The 24036-nt window shown below is 31.3% G+C and overlaps 2 protein-coding genes across 10 annotated transcripts; one reads left to right on the top strand and one right to left on the bottom strand.

Annotated features, from left to right (window-relative positions):
• The first annotated feature begins 684 nt into the window (after positions 1 to 684).
• LOC114322728 (uncharacterized protein At1g01500) lies at positions 685 to 5400 on the top strand. Of its 4 annotated transcripts, none has more exons than XM_028270120.2 (3): positions 685 to 1256; positions 2155 to 2909; positions 4876 to 5400. In XM_028270120.2, exons 2-3 carry the CDS (start codon positions 2205 to 2207, stop codon positions 5104 to 5106), a joined length of 936 nt encoding a protein of 311 aa, XP_028125921.2. In that variant the 5' UTR covers positions 685 to 1256; positions 2155 to 2204; the 3' UTR covers positions 5107 to 5400. The 4 variants fall into 4 exon arrangements, with proteins under 4 accessions (XP_028125921.2, XP_028125920.2, XP_028125918.2 ...); XM_028270119.2 differs by having other exon boundaries at positions 772 to 1216; XM_028270117.2 differs by having other exon boundaries at positions 899 to 1571.
• A 7644-nt stretch (positions 5401 to 13044) lies between these two features.
• On the bottom strand, positions 13045 to 18461 carry LOC114322729 (Sec14p-like phosphatidylinositol transfer family protein). Of its 6 annotated transcripts, none has more exons than XM_082922188.1 (8): positions 18317 to 18460; positions 17199 to 17266; positions 16770 to 16882; positions 15820 to 15996; positions 15028 to 15126; positions 14294 to 14539; positions 13586 to 13884; positions 13045 to 13297 (listed from the first exon to the last, which is right to left on the bottom strand). In XM_082922188.1, exons 2-8 carry the CDS (start codon positions 17221 to 17223, stop codon positions 13285 to 13287), a joined length of 972 nt encoding a protein of 323 aa, XP_082778314.1. In that variant the 5' UTR covers positions 17224 to 17266; positions 18317 to 18460; the 3' UTR covers positions 13045 to 13284. The 6 variants fall into 6 exon arrangements, with proteins under 6 accessions (XP_082778314.1, XP_028125925.2, XP_082778315.1 ...); XM_028270124.2 differs by having other exon boundaries at positions 16770 to 16875; positions 18317 to 18440; XM_082922189.1 differs by having other exon boundaries at positions 17199 to 17359; positions 18317 to 18423.
• Between the last annotated feature and the right edge of the window lie 5575 nt (positions 18462 to 24036).

Raw genomic sequence — 24036 nt, 5'->3', positions numbered from 1 at the left:
AAGAGCTCGTTTGAATGTGATTCGTTAAATTTTTTCTGTGTTCGAACTCGAGCTCGAGCTCATTAAATTTTTAATAAACAAGCTCAAACATTCTAAAGCTCTGCTCGTAAGTTGGCTCGTTTAATATTTATTATTTATATATTAAATAATATAAAAATATATATAAAAAATAAGAGAAATATGCTATTTATAGATTTAAAAAATATAAATGTAAATAATAATTAACTATAGATAGTACATTTACATAATAGTGATAGTAGATATTATTATTTTAGTAAAATATGGACTTTTTTTTAATATGTTTATATATATTGTATATATAATTGTATAATCAAAGTTTTAATTGTAACTTTAGTCTCACATGTATGTATGAATTTATAATTTTTTTGGCTCGTTAAGGCTTGTGAACAGGTTCGACCTCAAGTCGAGCCTAAGCCAACTCGATTCGAGCTCGGCTCGTTAATTTTTTATTTAGTTTGAATTCAAACTTGAATTCAAATTCATTAAAATCTTAATAAACAAGCGTAAACATATTAAAGTTCGGCTCGGCTCTTGCAGCCGTAGATGGACGGGAGCAATCTATACATGGACACGTGTAATAACTCGCATGGCTAGACCTCTCCCAATCATCACTTAAGTACTCAAGTCCACAACGGCCATGCCACCATGTGTTTAGAGCCGTTGGATGCTTCTCCTTTCCCTCCATCCTGGCTTCTGGGCCATCCTTTTCAAGACCAACCCAAAGACCGACCCTCATGGGTATGAATTTTCATAGAAATTTGGATAAGATCATATGATCCGAACATGGTCAATTTCTAGTATTTGAGATATGTACCTAGTCATTAAACTATTCAAAAAACCCATCATATGAATCAATAAAAAAAACATCATAGAATTTAAAGATTTTTTTTGAGGCAGAGTATAAAAAGTTTCCCCATTTCGTCCACCTTTGGATTTCTCGAACCAGATTGCTTTAGAGTGAGAAAGTACATCCAAGTTTTGATCTGAGAAAGTGATTTGAAGAGTTAGTTGGGTTGCTCTGTTTTTTTCACTATTGCGATTTGGGCCACAAAAATTGGGAAGGAGAGAGGAGATCAAAACCTCTCAGCTTGGAGCTTGAAAGCGATTCGAAAGAGAGAGAGTACCAATCGCAGCTTGGATTTGATCCATTGGAGGTTTTTAATCGATAGAGATATATAAGTATATACTACAAAAGGTAAAGGACAGAGCCAGCTTGTGGATGGAAGATTTTCGTGGCAAGTCTTTTATGCTATTTTATGCTTTGTGGCTCTGTTTTATTCTAAATTCTAGAGAGAGAGAGAGAGAGAGAGAGAGAGAGAGGGGAAATTTTTGGCTGGTTCTAGGTTCTATGATACGTGTTTTATTCTTAATTGCCGGCAGGTTTATTCTGATTTTTCTCTCTCTAAAGCTCTCTTTCTCTCAAGAGCAGAGAGACTTGCAGGGTATTAAGCTCAGCTCAATCTACTTTTTGCTCAATTTGGAATTGCAAAAATAAATAAATAAATAAAGGACTCTCTTCCACTGATTAGCTTTGGATCTAGAGAGAGCTGGTGGGTTCTTAAATATCACATATCAAAAGTTTCACTACATGCTTAGTGTTTGTTTATTTCTTGTATTTGGTGTGATATTCATTTTCATGATCTCAATCTCACACAAGGATTTTTTATTTTTTGGCTTGGAATTTTATTATGGGTATTAATTTTTCTTAGATGGTATTAAGTGTAAAGATCTTTGGTTCTTGTTTTGTAGCTTCCAAAGATTTGAATTATATATCTTCACAGTATTATCCTCTCTCTTTCTGTTCTATTTTAGGGTTTTAATCTCCCTAAGTACGGTTATGTACATATACCCTTTTCAGTTATGAATTTTTCTTCTCTCTTTTCGTTATATCAAGGATTTCAGTTCCTACAATTAGGGTTTCTTTCTTACCTGGCAAGTTGCAACCCCAATACTGTTGGATTTTGTTGATGTAGTAGATTTGATCACAGACTCACGTATTTGATCACAAAGGGTTTCTGGGTTCTCCTATCTAGTTGATTTCATTCACTATTTGTTGCCTTAATTCTGAAATTTACACAGTTCACTGTTTTTCATTTTCTAAAATCCAATAATGACCTCTTGGTTCTGGATCAGGGTTTCTCTCCTTGTCTGCTTCACAATTACATGGATTGAGGTCCTGAAAAATGAAAAATTCTTACGAAACATTGAGCGAAAACAAGACATCTGATCCCCGGCTCCAGATCATTAGGCACCCTTTGTACCAACCCTACAGCAAATTATCATCGCCGTGGTTTCAATTGAGAGTTTTCTATGTTAGAATCAGCAATTTCTTGGTCGATGATTCGACCCCCGAGTGTCTCACTCTGAATCACATCCCTCTAAGCCTCGATACTGTCCTTGAAGTGAATGGCGTGCGATGTGGCATTAACTCAGAAGGAATCTCATCTTCTCTTCGGAGAGACAGAGTGGATAAAAAATCCGAGGAAGCCACATTCGTGAGCACTGATAGTATAAGGTTTGCAGGGAGTGTGAAATTTGAGGTTTTCGATAAAGAAGAGCCGGTGTTATATGGGGTTTTGGAGATGTCAAATACCAATGGTTTTAATGGTGACTCAAAGAGCAGACAAGGATGGAACATGAATTGTGAATCAATGATGACTGCGACGAGTGGATTCTTGAAGGGAAAACAAATTGTGGGTTCTGAGTCGTTGTCACCTACTATTGAAGTCTATGTTGCCGGTTGTTTCTCAGGAAGACCAATTATCCTAACCAAGACTTTGCAACTTGGTTTCCGGAGAAAACAGAATAGGAAGGGGATGCTGGATTCAATCCCGGAGTATGAGACAGCCGAATCCCCGAAAAATGTCGCCCATGGACTTGATCTGCAGGTAATACATATTGTGAAATTTTTCTGAAACTACAATTTTTTGAGGTTCTCTTTATTTTTCTGAGATCTGGATAGCATTCCTCCACAGTTTGAGTGCTACATTGATGCTATTATCTCATTTTTGCTGCCAAATATTTATATCTAGACTCGTTAGTTATTCCCAATTGCCTATAATCACATCCACCCCTCATCAGTTTTCTTTGACCATGTTATTGCTTGCACATTTAAGAGCACTTGATTCCATGTAAACGTCTTTGTAGCTAAAGTCACCATGGTGGGCTAAGTTTCCTGTTGTTTGTTTCAATATTCATGCTACAACATTCAAGAGCACTTGATTCCATGTTAAACATCTTTGTAGCTAAAGTCACTATGGTGGGCTAAGTTTCCTGTCGTTTGTTTCAATATTCATGCTACAACAATGTTGATTGAAGAGTAGCTTGTTGGTGGTAGTTTGAGTCTGATAAGTACTATATATAAACCACTAGACTGCAGATTCTAGGCTTTTCCCGTAACCATTCAACGGAATTTCGGAGTTAGGTATTTTGATATTTATGCACTTGTTGACTTCTAGCCCTTCCGAATTATATTTATTTGTAGTTGAGGAGAAGGTCATCTCTGTAACTATATCGCTTGGTCCGTAATTCTAGTTTCAAGATGAATCGCTTAAATCTTTTGTTATTGTGGGTGCGCGTGATTTACATTTCTTGTTTATTTGTTCTTCTTTGTTTTTCATGTCTCACTGATCCTGGTTAGGAGTTTCGCAATTCCTGCACACACACACACACCAACAACAAAAGAAGAAAAAAAAGTAGCTCAAAGTGCAAGAAAATGGGCGCTCCTCATGGGAACCATGCCCTCTTGTTATGGATGCTTGCTCGAATGCTTCCTCTCTTCAAACATGTTTCTAGTTACAAAAAAGCTCTTTTTCTGTGAGGACTTTACTTGGTTCTTGGATTGGCAAACAGAATCTTATCCTAGATAGATATGTCATGGCTGGGGTATGGGAAGGGCACATGTTTTTAAAGGGATTAACTAAGACTTGATTATCCCTTTTTGTTTTCTGTTGCATTATCCATATTCTGCCAAAAGCTGACATGCATCATCCACTCTCATCACCACAGCCATTTGTTGTGGGGTCCATTTTCTCTTTGTAAACCTTTTGTAGAGCATTTTTCAGTAATTATTCGGTACTCTCGGACCAATAGGAGCGGTAGTTGGCTATTAAAAGGTCAGTTTTTTTGTGTGTTTTGTGGGATAAGTTCTTGGCTAGAAACTAGCATGAAGAGAAAATATTGAGGCGTTTTTGGGAACCGTCATGGAAAGTTTTGATTTTGTGAAGTCATAAATAATGATTATATGATAAAAATAACTCAATCATTGTAATTTTTTCTCATGCATGTTTAAAACTTAATCTATTAGTTGGTAAATCCCAATACCCTGCTGGCACACCATACTAGATGTCATTTGCTTGATTGGATTTTGCTTTCTGTTAAGGTGTACATTAGCTTCTTGTCAATGTCTGATATGCGGAGGTAATGTCATTTGTCAAGATGTAAAACAATCAGTCAAGAATGTTAGAGGAGGCTATGATAGATGTATAACAAGATCTACAAAACAAGAAAAGATTCAGATTTGGTCGAAAGTTGTTAGAATCAATAGGATTTCAAATTGTTCTTTTAAAAAAAATGAAAGCTTTCTTGATCAACGGATGAATAATATCACCATTATCTAGCTCCGTTATATCAGGGTCCAATTGGTATTGAAAGAGCATGTGGCAATGGTGCATTGGCAAAGCACTGGTAGAGCCAGCTCATTGATCCAGGGTTGATCCCCAGGGTCTCCTTCCCCCTTCTAAATCCAAAAAGGCCCTTTGCATTTCATTGTGCCTTGAAATTTTGATCCTTGATTCATAAACATTGTATTTTTCATGCCTACTCTACATGAAATTTCCATTGTTGACTCTGCAGGTGGCAGAATACAGAAACTACAAACCAGAAAGTGAAGAAGACTACAACAACATGTACTGGAGGACAGAATATATGGAAGGTGAAGATGGTGAACTCTCTTGGTTCAATGCTGGTGTAAGGGTAGGTGTTGGGATAGGCCTTGGTGTTTGCCTTGGAATTGGAATAGGAGTCGGTCTCTTTGTCCGTACCTACCAATCTACTACCCGGAACTTTAAAAGGCGGTTTATATAATCTCTCTTTATGGAAAACCACATTTTCTTCCTAGTGACTGCAAATTTTCTTGGTGTAAGCTCGTGTGGTTTATCAGTCATTTTGTGTGCTTCACTTTTTATTGTTATTTCTCTTATTTTTGATGTAGTAAGTTATTTGACCACTGTTTATAAGGATTAAAGTTGGCATACATGGGACTTAGAGTTTGTATGACTTTGTACTATTCTGTAAATCATTTTGTGTTTCTGTAAGGTCACATATCAGACAATCCGTATCAGTGCAAATAATAGCTACATATATGAGCATATTCAGTTATATTTTTTCTCTCACTAGTTAATGCACTTCTGGAATAAACTGGTGAATATGATTTTACTGTCCTGTCTATTTTAACAAAACTGGTATGGCATGGGGTGCTTTGCTGCTGATTTTCATGAGGCTGGCTCAAAGACCCCCTCAGTTCTGGAAGGCACACGAGCCTGAAACCAAGTTGAATTTACAACCAAAACTACACTATGAAGGAACCTGTGCAGGTGAGATGCCAGTCAATCCTAGAAATGGCAGCAGCGCCATATATTAGATTATCCCCTTCCTTTCATGGGCGTGAGGGACTTCCTAGAAATGGCAGCAGCATGATGCCAGATTATCCCGTTCCTTTCATGGGCGTAAGGGAAAATTCTACCATACATGAAAGTGGTTTTCATGTATCGGACATAAAAAGATATGAACCATTAGATTTGGATAGGATGAATGCTAACCAGTGGATAAGTGGATAGTAAAATTAAGTAGAAAAAGTAAGGTGGTTTTCTAAAAATTAGAGTAGTTTTAGTTAATTTTAAAATTAAAAAAATGATGTTGACTTATCATTTATTGCAAACATACTTAGCCTCCGTTTGGGAAGTGGGTTGGCTTTTTGGCTTTTTTGGCTATTTTAGCCTGGGCTAAAAAGCTTGGTTTGGGAAGGGCTTTTTGGCTTTTTGGCTTTTTGGCTTTTTGGCTTTTTTTTGTGAGAGAAGAGTGTAATGATTATGGGTTGGATGTGATGTTTTGTTTGTTGTGGCTAAAATAGCCTGTTTTGTCTTTTGTGGCTATTTTAGCCCCAACCCACTTGCCAAACACCACCTTACTGTTTGCTATTTACTCACTTACTATTTATTATGAATAAGTTTATTATTCAAAATATTACCTGCTAAACAGGTCACTTTCATTTTTTTTTTAAATTGTTTCATTTTTTGCATTTTAAATTAATTTTAAATATATAAAACTATTGATATTTAACTATTTTCCCTCCATATTTTGTCTTGTTATGATTTGTAAAAATTAAAATATGATATTTAAATATTAATTTATTAAAATTTGTTAAAATTTACTAATTATTTTTAAATAGTCATTATTTTGAAAAATTAATTTTTGATATAATATTAAAAATAAATAAAAAAGAAAAAAATTATAAACAAAATGCTTTTTGAATTATAAGTTATTTAAAATTATTTTTAAAAACATTAATTTAAAATAGTTACTCTTTTTTTTTTTTTTTACCTACAACTCAAAAAATCTTTTAGAAACTTTTATAAATTCATAATTTTGTTTTTTCAATTTAATATTCATAATGAAATATTTTTTTTCTTCCTAATATTTTTTAACATCTAAACTATTGTAAAGCATAGATTGAAAATAAAATAGCTTAGAAAGAACTCTCATTTGTCAATATATTTTAATGGTTATAAATGAATACACTTACTACTCAATTTTGATTTCACTTACTACTTCAGTAGACTCTATTTACTACTCAATGACCTTCTACTTATTACTTCAGTAGACTTTATTTACTACTTAATGATTTTTCACTTACTACTTCACTAGATCCCACTAACTACCCAATGTGCTTCAACTTATTACTTCATTACAATTCAGTTACTACTCAATAAGCTTCCACTTACTAGTTCACTAGACTGTATTTACTATTTAATGAGTTTTTACTTACTACTTGAGTAGTGAGTGAAATTTAATTGAGTAGTAAGTAAAATCTAATGAAATAGTAAGTAGAAACTCATTAAATAATAATTACAATTTAATTGGGTAGTAAATAAAGTCTAATGATAAGTGGAGTCTCATTAACTAATTGTAATATCATTTATCATTTGGTTTGATTTAATTAATTTTATTATACTTGCCACAGATGGAAGACAATAGTTGGATGATGATGATGATATTGACACTGGTAAGTACAACATTGGCAATCAAGAGAATATCGTTAGTAGAAATAGTAAGTAAAAGCTCATTGAGTAATAAGTGAAGTATTGTCACGACCAAAATTGAGTATTAAGTGAAGTGTAATAAAATAGTAAGTAGAAACTCAATGAGTAGTAAATAGAGTCTAGTGAAGTAGTAAGTAAAAACTCATTGAGTAATAAGTGAAGTATAGTAAAATAGTAAATAGAAGCTTATTGAGCAGTAAGTGAGATTTGATTAAGTAGTAAGTGGAATATGATTGAGTAGTAAGTAAAGTCTGTAGTAAGTGAGATTTAATTAAGTAGTAAGTCAAGTCCAATTAAGTAGTGTCTTATTGAGTAGTAAGTCATATTTAATTGAATAGTAAGTAAAATATGATTGACTAGTGTGGGTGTCAATTTTCGACCACACTGCCAAACTAGTACTTAGTTGAAGAGCACTGGCAAAATAGATTAAACCCGAACAACCTGTTAACAAAAAGAAGAGATTCTAGCGGTGGTTCGTCTACCCGGGGGTACTCCAACGATCAAGTCAGTTATCTCTCAAAGATAGCACAAGTGCTTAACTTACTATTCAAAGCATAAAAAGCAGACCTTAGACCCATGAGAGTGCCTCTCTTATATAGCAAACACAAACCTAGTCCCAATATAAGCCTAGCTTCAATAGACTTAGGATTACTGCTAATCTTGGACTCCTAGTAGGATTGAGATTGTCACGGCCTGCTCCCCGTGCCAAAGGGTTAAGCATAGTGATGGCCAGTAACTGAGGTTACCTCTGGCCAATTCTTAAACAAATTAATAAATGCAAGCAGAAATAATATTTAAATGAGGGTACCAAAATAATTATTGGAATTTCTATTTTTATTACAAAATAAATTGACCAAAAAGGCCGATATTTACATATAAAAATATCATAAAAGTGCTGTGTGTGTCTATTCCGCAGCCCTGCGTTTAAGATTTTCTAAAAACTATTTCTGAATTGCACTGTTTCCTGAAAATTGGTAAACAGCTATAAGCATATGGCATATTAAGAAATATTATACCAAGAGTATAAGGGACATGAAATAACCATGGATAGTTAGTTAGGCCAAAACATTTACATAACTCAGTTTGGTAAATAAATCATTTAAGTAGCAGAAACTGAAATACAAAAATTATGTAAATAAATAATCATAACCACGGTACAGAACAGAACAGAACAGAGGTCACATGAGTGACAGTCAGAACAGAGGTACGGGTTCAAGAGGTGGCTCGTACGGATTATAGAGGTGACTCCCACAACAGTGTAGCACTTATCTCCGCACAGCACTTTACTCTGCACAGAATAGAGGTCAATGGATCCATGACAGACAGAGGGTCACAAAATGACCAAACAGAGATCAATGGTTATTTAAGTCCCCCAAGGCGTGGGACTCTCGTGATGGTACATACAAAACATAATTGTTTATAAGGTTATAGTCAAATATTCTTTAAAATATAAACAAACATATCCATGGGTTTCACTTTAGTAAATAGGGTTCAGAAAGTAATCCACATAACTGAAATATTAATATAGTTTATAATAATTTATAAAACATAACTTGTATAAAATAAACTATGGTAAGTTAAAACATACGTAAAATATATTATAGTTACACAAGGTATAATATAACTCACCTTAACTTTAATATCTCACTCTTTCTTTCCACTATCAAAACTTCCATTATTTTTCCATTCTTTCTCTCCTTTCTCTCTTTCTTCCCTTTTCTTTCCTTTCATTTCCTTTTCTTTCTTCCTTCTTTTTCCTCCGGATGAAACGTCTTCCTATTTATAGGGAGATTAGGCACATACGTGTCCCGAATCTTCCAATAGATTCCAGTCCCGAATCTTCCAATAGATTCGATAATAAATTATAAATATTTATTCTTATTTTTAATAGATATTTAAGATAATTGCACTTTAACCTAAATTTTTAATATAATTACATAAATAAATGAATTCTTAATTAAATTACACTTTATCATATACCAATAGAAAATTAATTATTTATTTTACTACCACATCCATTATTATTATTATTATTATCACTATTATTATTCTTATTTATATTTTGACCCTTAAACTTTTAATAATTGTATTATTATACAAAATTACACATAATAATATATAATAAATTATATATTTTCCTTACTGTGATTAAATAATATTAGTATAAATTTTATAGAATAATTAAAAGTCTGAGTTGTTACAGGGATAAACTCTCTAAGAGTCTTATCTTTACCCAAACTGAAATCATCTCTCATTCTAGGACTCGTGTCCCTTATCCACTTATCTCAGATTCCGGTATCTTCGCAGATAAGGCATCATGACCAGGACACGTGGCACCTCGGTTGGCACTTCAGTGACACCTCGGTCACATATTGTCATTAAAAAATTATGTCCCTACAACTAGTAAGTGAAGTCTCTCGTTGAATAGTAACTGAGATTTAATACGATACAACTAAGTGGGATTTAAATGAGTAGTAAGTGGGATTAAGAGTAGTAAATCAAATCCAATTAAGGATGTCTTTTTAAGTAGAAGTGAAGTGGAGTTTGATTGTGTAGTAAGTTGAATCTCATTGAGTAATAAGTAGTGTTTAATTAGATAGTAAGTCAAGTTTGATGGAGTAGTAAGTAAATAATTAACGAATAGTAAGTGGAGTCTTATTAAGTAGTAAGCAAAGTTTAATTTAGTGGTAAATAGAGTCTAATTGAGTAGTAAGTGAACTGTAATAAAATAGTAAGTGGAAACTTATTGAGTAGTAAGTAAAACCAAAATTGAGTAGATAATGGAGGCTATTGAAGTAGTAAGTGAAACTAAAAATTGAGTAGTAAGTGAAGTGTAATAAAATAGTAAGTGAAATCTCATTGAGCAGTAAGTAAAGTCTAATGGAATAGTAAGTGAAAATTCATTGAGTAGTAAGTATAGTATAGTGAAATATCAAGTGGAAGCTCATTGAGTAGTAAGTGAAACAAAAACTGAGTAATAAGTGGAGTTTAGTGAAATAGTAAGTGGAACCTCAACGAGTAATTTTCAACTTTTTTGGGACGATGATAAATCATGAAATAATAAATAGAATCTAATTGAGTAGTAATGATATAATTATTTATTATTATTAATATTAATGGAGTTAATATTGTATTTTAGTCAAAAATCATATGAGAGGTATATAATTATTTTTAAAAGATAGGAAATAAAGTACTATTATATGATAACACAGGGAGGTAAAATAAATTTTGATTTTGATTAAGGCCTATTTTGATAAGTAGGAAAAAAATTAATATTTTGGCTTTTTTTTAAAAAAAAATATGTGAAAAAATAGAGGAATAATATAACCTAAATAAATTAATAAATTGACTCTTTTTTTTAATAATTATCAAAATAGGCCTAAATTGAAGTTAATTTGGAAGATGTCACATAATTAATTGAAAGGGCAATGGTTGATTTCTTGAATCAATTACCACGTTTTTTTTTTTTCAAAAAAAATAAAAGTATTATAAACTAGGATAAATTATAAATGTATCCCTTGAGATTTAATTAAAATACCAATCGTTCTTTGTGGTTTTAAAAATTACATTTCACCCCTGAGGTTTTTAATTCCATAATAAATTGTTCCTTTTATTAATAAATCATCAAATCAATTAACAGTTTTTAATGATGTTAGAAATATGTTTTAATTAATAATTTAGATAATTTTATGAATTTCATTTTTTAAGTTAATTCAGTTAAATAAAAAATTCTAACAATGGGCTATTTGTAATTTTTCAAACCACAGAAAGCAATCTGTATTTTAAGCAAACCTTAGGGAGTGTATTTGTAATTTATCCTATAAATTAACTTATCCATGCTTAAATAAAAGGGTAAATTACACTGACACCCTTTGAGGTTTGTCTTTAATACAAGTATCCCCCTTACGTTTTAAAAATTACATTCCCCTCCCTAAGGTTCAAACTTCAATTATAATTCTTTCCCTTAATCAATTGTTAACCCAACTAATGGAAAAAACTAATATAATAAATTAATTTTTTTTAAATGCCCATTTTACTCTTATTAAAAAAAAAAATTTAAAAAAATTACTAGATAAGTAAAGAAAATCTGCAGGAAATTATAAAAATTTATTCTATACATATATTATTATACTATAAAACATTTAGGTAATGCTATGGTACACAAATTTTTATGGTGTTAATTATTACAAATATTATAATTAGATCCTTTTTAATCATAATTTAAAAAAATTATAACCAAACACTGGATAAGGAATAACCAAATACGTTTTGAATCATAGTTAAAATAATGTTATAATCAATAGTTATAACTGACACCATAATAGGTCGTAACCAAATACTACGATGGGGGCCTATCAAATTTTCTTAAACAATAAATTATTTGTCAATTTTAAATATGCAAACAACGGTAAAATAGCCATATTAAAAAATTAATTTCTTATATTAATTTTTTCTGTTAGTTGATTTAACGATTGACTAACAGAAAAATTGAACTGTGATAAAAGTGTAAACCATAAGGAAAGAGATGTAATTTTCAATACATAACAAAAATATTTATATTAAAAACAAACTTCAATAGGTGTAATTGTTTTTTTTCCGAAATAAAAGGTAGAAACATCATAATTACCACACTTTGGCCCTGTCTGTTTTGGGGTGTAATGGATGGGAAGAGATTAGGATGGAGGTGAGATTATTTAGTGTTGTGTTAATTTGTTGAGTTGAGTTGGGGAATGGATTAGGATGGAGGAGGGGATATAGATAGAAGTTGGAAGGGGGATTGGGATATAGAAGGTGGAGGTGGTATTAGAAAAATAGTTAGGAGATTAGAAATTTTTTTATATTTTATATTTTTTATATATTGAGAATTTTTTTTAAATATTAATGTTTATTTTTTTATTTATTTTATTATTTTATATAAAAATAATTTAACAATTCTTACACTAACAACTATCATCAAAATAAATATAATTTTATTTAATACCCTCACTATTAATCCCTTCACTATGAATCCCCTTCATTCTATCTCTGAAAATAAACGGAATCTTTGTGAATTTTAATTAACAATCATAGAGACCACTAATTTTGGAGCTCTAAAAAGACCACTAATGACATGGCACTCAACAAAATAAAAAAAAATACAACACCAAGGCCAAAATATCAAATCATTTCTGGTGAGACCCACTGCCACATCATTAATAATAGCACTAATTAGTGCTCTCACTCATTTTCCTTTAACTAATTTCGTCGCCTTTCTTCGCGAGTGGTAAGTGTGTTTAATTTTTTACCGGTTGTAACCGGTTACAAAAAGTTTTGAATGGATGCACCAGATCAAAAGAGTACATCTAATGGCTGATATTTATTTTCATGTATGGTACCTCAAAACCAGTTTCTCAGAACCAGTTTCTCGCACTATAGTCGTTCCCGGGCGTAAGGGACTACCTGAAACTTCTTAAAACAAATTTCTTAAATACTAACATGTCTGCATTTCAATTGTCCAAGCAACTTTTCTTTTGTCACTCAACCAAGTGTTCAATCCGACCCATTTCTGTCAATCTCTACTGCTTCCTCAGCTTTGGCTGAGGACTCTGTTGGTCTTGTGAAATATGTATTCCCAAAAAATCAGTAGTAGATTTGCCAATTTTCATCTTTTTCTCAGAGAGAATGAAGAGGATATCATCAATATAAACCAGGGCAGAAAAAATAATTGGTTCAAAGATTCCTTCCAATCATGGCAGAAAAAATAATTGGTTCAAAGATTCCTTCCAATCATGGCAAGGATACAAAATTTTTGTTGAGCCTGACCAACCAAATCACCTGATCACCGAAACCCTTTAACCACATTCCTCTAAACCCTTGCCAACTAGTATTTAACATCTAGACGTGCTGCATCCTAGGGATCACCAGGCAGCTCTCAGTGCATACATGCACAAACACACTATGTTCTTCAGATAAATATAGTGGACATCTTACTATCCGATCTCCAATCTGATCATTGTGTACACACACAAACACAGATAACAGATCCATCATCTATTTAATACATGAGTTTAAACTACCATTGCAATGTACCGTCATTAAGTAACCCAAAAAAAAAAGAGTAAAATAAGAAGGTACTAATGGAAGAAATTATAAAGTCAGCTTAATTATCTGTTTTCATCAGTGAAAACTTGTGCCCGCAGTTACTTGTTAGTTTTGAGTAACATGAGTACTTTGAACTCGTTACACTTCTACAGCGTCAGGTTTAGCTGGCTGGCGGTGCAAGGGGTGTAGGCTCGGGAACCACCTCTGCTCCAGAGTAGCCACCATTAACGTGTCTGTGCTTATCATCACTGAAACCCCAGAATGTTGCAGTTTTCTCATCATCTTTGGTCATCAACTTTGAAAACTCCTCATGGTCATACTCTAGCGAGGCCTTTCCACCAAACTCAGTTGGAAGATTATCCACATCAAAATATGACCTCATTAGTTCAACACTATCTTTGTTCATTGGGTACACAAATTTCACCTTCTCGAATGTTTTGGTATCCAAGAAATATTTAACAATCTGTGCCAACAAAATCAACAAGAGTTAATCCACGGGAATGAAATCATGTGGTATTTCCACCAATTCACAAACACACTCATTAGCAAAAGCACAAGTTATTGCCAACACAATCAAGCCACCTTCATATTCCTATCTAACGATTTTGATTATGTCTTAGCAAAAAACTATAATACTGTTTTTGAGGGGTTTGTTTAAAGCATTTACAAGGGCAATAAAATGAAATTAAATCAGAATTGTCATAAGCTATTCAAAAAGGAGGACATTAACATATAGATTCAAAGTCAAGACAATGGTACTTTTTCCAAAGTGGGATCTTCTTAAAATAAGAGATTTGAGAACAGTTGCACGACGCAGGATTGGAGGCAGGGGCAAGGATCTACAAAAGAATGAGAGAGGTACATAAACAAACCTTCCAGAATGCTTCAAATATTCTTGGTGGACTGTAGAGAAATGCTACAGCTAGCCTCTCAGGGTAGTGGTTCTGCAGAATATTTATAGTTTCTCGAGCAGATTTGATAGGCACACTGGTGCTTAGAGACCATCCGGTGAAATCTATCAACCATGCCATTTGTTCTTGACCTTCTGGAAGATTAAGGATGGCATTCTCCATGAGATACACTAGATGTCGCATCTGATTGTCTATTGATGTTGTATTCTGCAAGATAAAATGCAGCATGAATATTAAAGACACCCAAAGCCTATGTTACATGGACTTTTCTACTTTCCCGGTGTACCTGTGTGCACCAGATATGGCAAGGGTAAGTATGTAGAATATGAGTTTGACGTCTGTACACAATTAAAACACTTGATCCTCTAATTTATATGGTGTTTGACAATGAAGAAGCTCATATTTGCGAGTAAAGAAACATTTCATGAGAGATATAAATTCCATTTTTTCTCTAAATACCATTTTAGTATGAAGTACATTTCTAAATAAGTTGCAACATCATATCTAAAAATATTATACAATATGTAAGTGTTTAAGACGTGTCTCCGCAATACCCAACTTTTGGATGCATATCGTAATATCCTAAAATTTAGGTTTAGGAAGATCTTATGCTTGGACCCGCACCTGAGTCCATGTAACATAGACCAAAGCTAAAGGATTCTACATCTCTAGTGACTATAATACGAGTGCATTACCTGCATTCCTGGTCTCATTAACAGAACAGTCCTTCCATGGCGGTCATGAAAATTTGCTCTAAATAATTTTCCAGTCTCACCTTCTACCGCAACTTCATGCTGACAAAAGATATGGATATACATGATCAGCTCAAGTTTTACAAACCAACCTCAAGGAAGTAAACATACACAGAAGTATGATAATATGACAGAACGAATTAAAATATGTTAGATCAGGAAGAGGGCTAGACAGGTAAAACTAGGACACCTATGGTAATAAAAAATTTATATCCAACATAACATTCGAACAACACGGGCCATTGCTTGTAGTGGTAAAATACTCAGGCTGCCTAGCATGAGAACACAACTTCAACATTGACAGCAACCACGTTGTGCATATTATGCCAAAGGTAAGTTCTGTAACTCTCTCTGTATCCTCCCTCTTGATCAATAGGACTGACACCAGCGAATGTCCATAACAGGTGAATAATCAAACTATAATTACAAATAAATGAAACAAAAGAATGATAATTATTGATGATGAGCATGATGACGACCCTCATGTATGCATAATATTCACACATTCAAAAACCCTTCTAATAATAAACCTCATTCACTACTCTTCACTTCACATATTCCATCACTTCATATAATACCACCAATCTTTTGATATACCATACAGAATTTTATTTTATTTTTTTGGGACACTGACTATCTTCAATAATTTTGATACAATATGAACAATAATTTGGAATAGTAATCTTTAACTTTTGCAAAAAAAATCAACAATGAGGAAACTTTGCCAGGACTAACCCAACGGATTTCCTCAGGTGTATAGGTTGATCTCCACTTCAGTGTCTCTTCCAACATTTTCTTTGATTTATCCACATTCCAGTTCCGGGCATCCAAATACCTCTTCAAGCATGCATCAGTGCAATACTTTAAGTCACGGTCTGATAGTGGTCCAAGAGCAGCCTTGAGCTCATTAACCTGTATTCAGCATAAGATTTGCCAGAATTAGTATGAAATATGAATGCTATCGGAACTGGATCTTATCCGCTAAAATAGCAAAGATTAGGCAGTAATTTGAGAAGTATTCTTATGTAGACATGTCACCAATTAAGCCTTCAAGCAAAACTGTGTTGAAAACTAGTAGAAAAAAGATTTGAGTAACCCATCCCAAGTGAGTGAAAGGTGAAGCTTTTGAAGGAAGGCATCGACATAGCACTCCGAAAAAATCAACACGTGCAATTCATTCTATATAAAATTTTCCAAGGAATATGAGAATTAGAAGAAAAGGTATCAACACATGTATCTAATAAGTCAAAGAGTCCTGCTGACAAGTGCCCCAAGGGCACAAGATAAAGACAAAAAAGTAGAATCCAAGACACTTTTTATTAATTTCATAACACTTTTCACTTATTTTAAATTTTTTTAACACACTTCTCAATATTAAACAGTGCCCACTTGTTAGCATTTGCCTAATTTAAAATCCAACAATGGTGAATTACACTACATTGCAAGGGAATTGCCTCAACCTAATAAGTATTCATAGTGAAATCAATTTATGGCCAAAGATCCTTTGTCCCCAAATCTCTCTGTCCCAAGATACTCATAACCAATAGATCTTGTGAGAATCTCGAGACATATTCAATAACTGAGTTTTTTGGGATAGGGCCATGGAGATTTGGGAACAACATATCACGGGCCTCATTTTACTAGTTGTGTGCCCTCAGCTTCCACAGCTTCCAACATCACATTACCTTATCCTCGGCCTGCAGCTTATCATTCTCCTGACCGTGATTCCAGAGACGAAACATGGTGACTGGTGAGTGCTTCCACAATCCGGCTGTTGAGTTCAACCTATAACTGCAGACTTCAAAGAACAAATTTTATATTTAGTTTTATTTTATCAATGAGCAGCATAATTACAGACTTCATATAAGAACAATCTCTACAGAATGGATTCTCAGTTTCTCGTGCTTATACCTAGACAGGATATAATACACATAGTAGTTGAACAAAAGCAAGCGTACAACAAATTTGCATGATGATAGACAGCAACGAAAATGAATCTCGTCCTATCTCAATATAACATTTAAAAACAAATAATCATGCCAAAAAAAAATCGCACTGTAAAATATAAATAAACTCTTTCTGCATTTCATGAAGAAGCAGACACAAGACCTCACCGCCAGTAGAAGAGGCTATCAACATGAGAGCTGCCTTCTGGTCTGTCTTAATGTTGTGGAGCAACAAGCTATGAAAAAACGAAAACAAAAAATAAATTTCCTGGATCACGACTGCTCAAAAACCAGTTGGTCACTTCACACAACTCATTGGACTAAATTTCCTAGAGCACAAAAAATAAATCTGAATTATTTACGAGTTTTATTTTATTTTATTTTTTTGTTACAAAAGCACAGTCAAGAGATCCATAGCAAAAGACTTAAACAATTAAAATTACCCATCAACTGATCAAATCCAAAATTCACAATAGAAAGATCAAAGTTTGCATAGGCATTTAAACCTTGGAGAATAGTATCAGCATGCTCAAGTTATAATAAAGACCTTAAACAGGACCCATTTTCAACAGGACCCATTTACAAAAGCACAGTCAAGAGAGCCAATAACATTACCGAACCATACAAAACAGGACCCATTTTCAACCACATCTAGTTTCCAATTAGCCAGACCTAGTTGCTTCTGAGAAAATCATCTCATAACTGATGTATGTGTGTATATATATATATATATTTTTTCCATCCCCAAACACCAAAGTAGTTAGATGATATTAAAGTCTTGCCCATAAAGTGGAACCCCCAAACATATAAGAAATTGTATACAATCCAAAAAAGCCAAAAATAATGGAAGTGGAAAAGAAACTAAAAAAGAAAACACTTGCCGTTTGGTTGATGAGAAAAAGAGGACAAGAAAAACTACTTTTCGGAGTCCGCAAAATGAAAATTTAACCCTTTCAAAACACAAGTAAAATTAAGCTATGGCTTAGTTTATCAGCCCAATCTGACAAATCTATTCAATGTAGAACACGCTAACCTCCTAATTTTCCTCAATTTTCTCAGTAAACAAACAGAACGTTAAAAATAAAAAATAAAAAAAACAAATTCAGCATCAATTCATCCAAGATCCGAATACCCAAAAGAAAGAACAGATCTGGAAACAACCAAATTCTAAGTCTAATTACAACAGATACAAAAAGTTAAATACATTCATACACACACACACATATATAAATCAAAAGATTAGAAATGTGAAGACAAAGAGAGGAAGAGTTCATCGGCTGACATACCAAGAAAGGAGGAGAGAGAAAATAAAGTCCTTTGGAGAGAGAAAGAGAGGTGGGTCTCCTTCTTTCCCTCAGCAAAATGTCATGAAATTCTTCTACAGCTCAAAAACAGAGAGAGTGTTTAGTTGGACTTTAACCGGAAGTACCAGATCTTTTTAGGGGTGTCTTGTAATTTTAAGGTGTACGGTGTTCTGGACACGCGCGCAAAACTGTTAACATGACAGCTGATTTGTAATTGTTTTGGAGTTCATCATTTTGTATTGAATAATTAAAAATATAAAAATATAATAATTTAAGATTAGTCAGAAATTTAGTCATAGAGTGCTTTGGATCAATCAAAAATGTATGTTTGATGTATCATACGGGTATATTGTGATTGCGATTAAATAATTAAGAAAGATAAAAGATATATAAGCATAGTTTCGGAAGTTAGTTTTGGTGGGTTAGGGGTTAAAATAGTTATAAAAAAAATAAAATAGGTTATTTTAATCACAAAAAATAAAATATCAAATCTAATTCATAATCATTACACTCTTCTCTCATAAAAAAATTAAAAAGTCAAAAAATTCTTTTTAAATCAGACTTTTTAACCTCAGACTAAAATAATCAAAAAATTAAAAAACTAACCCAGTTCCAAACGGAGGCATAGTAATTTGTAATTGTGCAAGTCGGGTTGATACCGTCGGTTTTGTTTTAGAGATTGGGTACTGTCCCGTTAGCACTTCTCTACCGATTTAAGCTTTCATGTGTCAAGTGGTGTTATAGAAAATTCATAAAAAAATTAATTTTTTAATTTTTTTGACTTTTTATGTATAAAAAAATAAAAAGATAAGGTGATTTAAAAAAAAAAAACTAAAACATTAACTTTTTACTAATTTTCCAAAAGGGCCAAAAGTGTGTTAAGTAGTAGTAGGCCTATTTTTACCAGTTCGTTAAAAGTTAATTTCTTTATTTTTTTTAATCATATTAATTTTTTAATTTTTTTATATATATTATTTTAAAAAGTTCAAAAATTATGGGCAATTTGGGAAGTAGATAAAAGTTAATTTTTAATTTTTAATTCATTTTGAATTACATCACCTCTTATATTTTTTATACACAAAAAAATAATAAAAAAACCAAAAATCCAAATTTTAACCAACTTCTCAAATTATCCCTTAATTTTTAACTTTACTTGTCATAGTTTAATAAGTAAATAAAAAAAGAAAAAAAAAGAGTAGTCATCGAGTATGAGAGAAGAGAATTCTGAGCTGTTCACCATTCCACACATATCTTGCCACGTGGCGTCTCCTCTTTGGGTGAATAGATCAAGTTTTGTTTGGAAATTGATTTTTTTTGTGTTTTTTTTTTTAAAAACTAAAATAAAATATGCCCTGAAAAAAATTGAAATGTTTAGGATTGAAAATATGTATAAAAAAAAAAAAGAGAACAAAATAGTAGTTTCATTTTTTAATATTTTTTTACTTTATATATATATATATATTGCTAATTTCAATGATATCTAGCATTTGGCATAAAGAGTGGGAGGTTTTTTTAACTATTTTAATTAACAAAAAATAAAATAGGCTAAAAAGTCAATACAATAAAATGTCACATTCAAATCATGATCATTTTATTTTTGTTTACAAAAGTTAAAAAAACTAAAAAGTCTATCACAAACGAGACTTTTTAATCTCAGGTTAAAATAGCAAAAAAAATTAAAAAATCAAAAAACCAACCCACATCCAAAACCCTTAATTTGTTCGCTTTATAAATAATTGAACAATGCTATAATTTAATTAAGGTCTTATTTGAAAAATTAACTATTGTAGTTGATTATTTAACTTTTTTGATTATTTTAATTTGATTTTAAAAAGTTGTGTTTAGAAAGTTGGTTAATTTTTTTTATAATTGATTTGATAATTATAAGAAAAAAAAATAATTATAAATAAAATAAGATATTTTATCTTATTAACTAATTTTTTCTGAATTATTTTTTATTTATTATTATTTTTTTTTGTTACAGGAAAATCCTCTCAGTCCTAACCAACTGTGTTATGCCCAGGAGATTGACCCAAAGGGAAGTTGAACCCAAGACCTAGAGACTTAAACCCCAGACCCTTACTAGGTTGCCGCTCACCCCTCGGTTATTCTAAATTATTTTAACTCAATCATATTCCTAAAAACAAAGCCCGAGATGCTCTTAGATGCATTATTTGAGCAAGGAGGACCGCTTTGATGTCCTTGTTTTGAGTTTGAAAACAATTATGACATGTCATCAACATTTTCTTTTTATTATGTGGTGGGAAAAAATGACGAACACCCCGTTAATTTAAGAGCTTTTTTTTTTTTTTGATCAGCCGTTATTTTTGACAATTAGATTTATGATTTGAACCCATCTATATGTTTGTAGTTGGAAAAAATTGAATCTACAATCATCTACAATGCGGGTTGTAAATAGGGTTTACGAATGTACGAGCGATTACGGATAATTTATGGATTGAGTTTTTTCTTTAAAATTTATTTTTTAGCTTGTTTTTTCTCATTTTTTAAATTTTTTGATTGCTCAACACTATCCTCTATTAAAATTGAATTATAAAAAATTAGAATGAAAATTAAATAAAAACTAACATAAAAAAAAAAAACTTCACATCATTAGATTTGTAAAAAATTAAAAAAAAATCAATTGAATAATAAATATTTCAAACAAGGCAATGTGCGATATTATTATAATATTATAATGTTAAAGCCTACATGTTTGACAATCAGATTAAAGTGAGTGAAAAAAGAGAAGATTAGGGTTACACACTTACAAAACTTATAAGAAAATCTGATAATCCAAATTTGTAAAAAAATTTAAAAATTTTGTATACAGATACGGGCGGGTGAGTGCGGGTGCGAGTAAAACTCGCGACCCGCCCGCAACCCGCAAAACAAAAAAATCTTAATCTGCATTCGACTCTAACAATTTTGCAAAACCACCCAAATAAGTATTGGCGATTCGGAATGGACAATTTTTGCGGGCCGAATAACCCTATGCCAGCCCTACTATTAATATGTATGAACAATGATTAATCAGCGAAAAGTTCTAATATATACCTTTTTAAAAAAAAGTGTTTTGTATATATTTGTAGTTATGTTATTTCTTTTTTCAATTATAATCAATTTTCTTCATTTGTTATAACTCATAAATTCTTTAATTATGTCTTTGTTACATTTAATTATGATTTTTTTTAACTATAATTTAAAAAATTAAAATTCTATTATTTTTTAATTATAAAACACATACGGTACACATCTTGATATTTCCCAACATATTAAGCGAATGAATGAAGCACAATGACAAATTCATGAACAGTAAATTCACGTAACACGCGAGGAGGTATTGAAATTTCGGAATCCGAATGTAAAGTGGATGAAGGGGGTCAATAGGCTATCCATTTAAAAAGTTAATTAGTGATGCACGGAATTTTATAAATTAAAAAAACAACAATGATTCATCCCCTTTTTTTCCCACTCCCTTTGACCCCCTCTCTCTCTCATTGGTTACATTTTCTTTTTCTTTTTCTTTTTTTTCCTACTCCTCCAATCACCACCCGCCACATGGCAAAGGGGGTGAGGGGGTGACCCCCAAAAGGGGGTCCCAAGCATTATTCTTAAAAAAATATATTATAATTATCTTAAAATAATTTAATATTTTATCTTGTAGTATACATAAAATTTATAAGTGAATTTTTATATATATAATTTTTTAAATTATTAGTTTAAAAAAATTAATAAATATATGTATCAGTCTAATTAGTGCAATTTTGATAATTTGTATTAAACAAATAGTTAAATCCGATTAAATGAGTTATGACATTCCTTTTCTTGTTATGAAAATATACAAATTTAAAAGTTATAATTAAGATAAATATACAATTTTATTGTTAAATATGAAGTGAAGTGATATTTAACAATAATTAATATGATGTTTCTATTATTAATCCAAAAATTATTAGTTATATTTCTTTTGATTTCAATTTCATAACTAAAAATAGAATATGAATATAATACGCACATGAATTTCAAGCCTTTAATAATAAGAAGGTTTCAAAATATTTTCAAACTTTCATAATTTTCTTTTAATTTTTTTAAAGCTAATTTGATTTTAAATTTGAATAATTTTTTTTATTTTATATGAATTACTTTAAAGTTTTCATTAATTTTTTGTCAATTTTAAAAAGAATTCCATTCTTATCCCATTTTTTTTTTCTTTTCACCAATTTTGATGGAAAAAACAATAATTTTCAACATTTCATATTTTAAAATTTTTATCAAATTATAATTAGATAAAAAATACATTAAGATAGAAGATTCTCTTAATTTGAATTGTTAGTAAAATAACATCTTAAAATAGTCAAAGTTTGAGTATATGGTTGGTTGAAATATATAATTTAATTAATTCTCTTCTCATATTTGCATAAAAATTGACACTTATGATTACATCATTATAAGTTAGATTATGGGGAAAAAAATTGAGGTGTCAAACATTTTCTATTTGTAAATATCCTACATATTAAAAAAAATAAAAATAAATAAGTGTAACTTTTGGATATGTGTTTATCATTTTTGTTTTATGGACATAAACAATTGATGTTTCAATTTAAAAATTAAAAAGTAAAAAATAAATAAATTGAGTTTTTTAGAGATAAAAGAAGTCATCTAACTCTTCTATATACTATTTAAGATGGACGATTTAATAACATAAAAAAATAGAAATTATATTTAGAAATTATCCCTATATATTATGTTATTATATACAACTATAGCTGTAACAAATTAACTATAATATATATGCAAAATTATATTAAGCTTTTATTTTCAATTAATTGAATTATAATTAACAAACTAACAAATAGCTGTAATTGTATAATGGGATAGAAAGAGGATAAAAATAAATAACACAATGATATTTAAAAGTTTCAAATTTATCTAATGTTATAGTAAAATCTTGAATTCTCAATAAATTTTTACATTTTTTTATAAAATAAAATGACAATAAAAAATAAAAAATTTTGATACCCATTTTTTTTTACTCCCTCTGTCCCAAAATAATGGTCCCTTTTGGGGAATCTAACTTTTTTTGGTAGTACAATTATTGCCCTTTAAAAAAGTTAATTTTCCAAAATTACCCTTTTGATGGTACATTTTTTGGGAATATCAATGTCATAATTGTACTTTTTATATTGTTTATTAATTTAAAAGAATGGCAAAATAGGAAATTTATATTATTTTTGTACTTGATTTTTGAAGAGGGACTAATATTTTGGGACAATGAAAAATGGAATAAGGGACTAATATTTTGGGATGGAGGGAGTACTTCAATTTTATTGTCTTCATTGAAGAAAACAAAATCCGATCAAAATCCTTCGCACATAACGGACATAGATACTTCGACTGCAACCATAATTATCAATAATTATTCTCTACGATGTAAACCTGTAAACAAACACATAAAACTCACTAAAACCGAAACCGAAACCGAAACCGAAACCGAAACCGAAACAAAACCAAAACCAAACCTATAGCAGAGAAAGAGAATCACACATGGAAAAAAATAAAATTAAAAAACAAATAACTTTATGGAATGAGAGAATGTTACCTCCAACAACTTAGATCTCACCTAACCCAATCCGTTAGTTCATCGGCCAGTGCCCGCAAAGTTTAGGAGTTGGGATGACTAATCAGATTATTATTTAAAT

This window comes from Camellia sinensis, chromosome 3 (assembly GCF_055761805.1).
Source record: "Camellia sinensis isolate YWXY chromosome 3, ASM5576180v1, whole genome shotgun sequence".
Classification (NCBI taxonomy): domain Eukaryota; kingdom Viridiplantae; phylum Streptophyta; class Magnoliopsida; order Ericales; family Theaceae; genus Camellia; species Camellia sinensis.
Note: the sequence above shows the minus strand (reverse complement) of the source record. Positions and strands in the feature narration are given on the sequence as shown.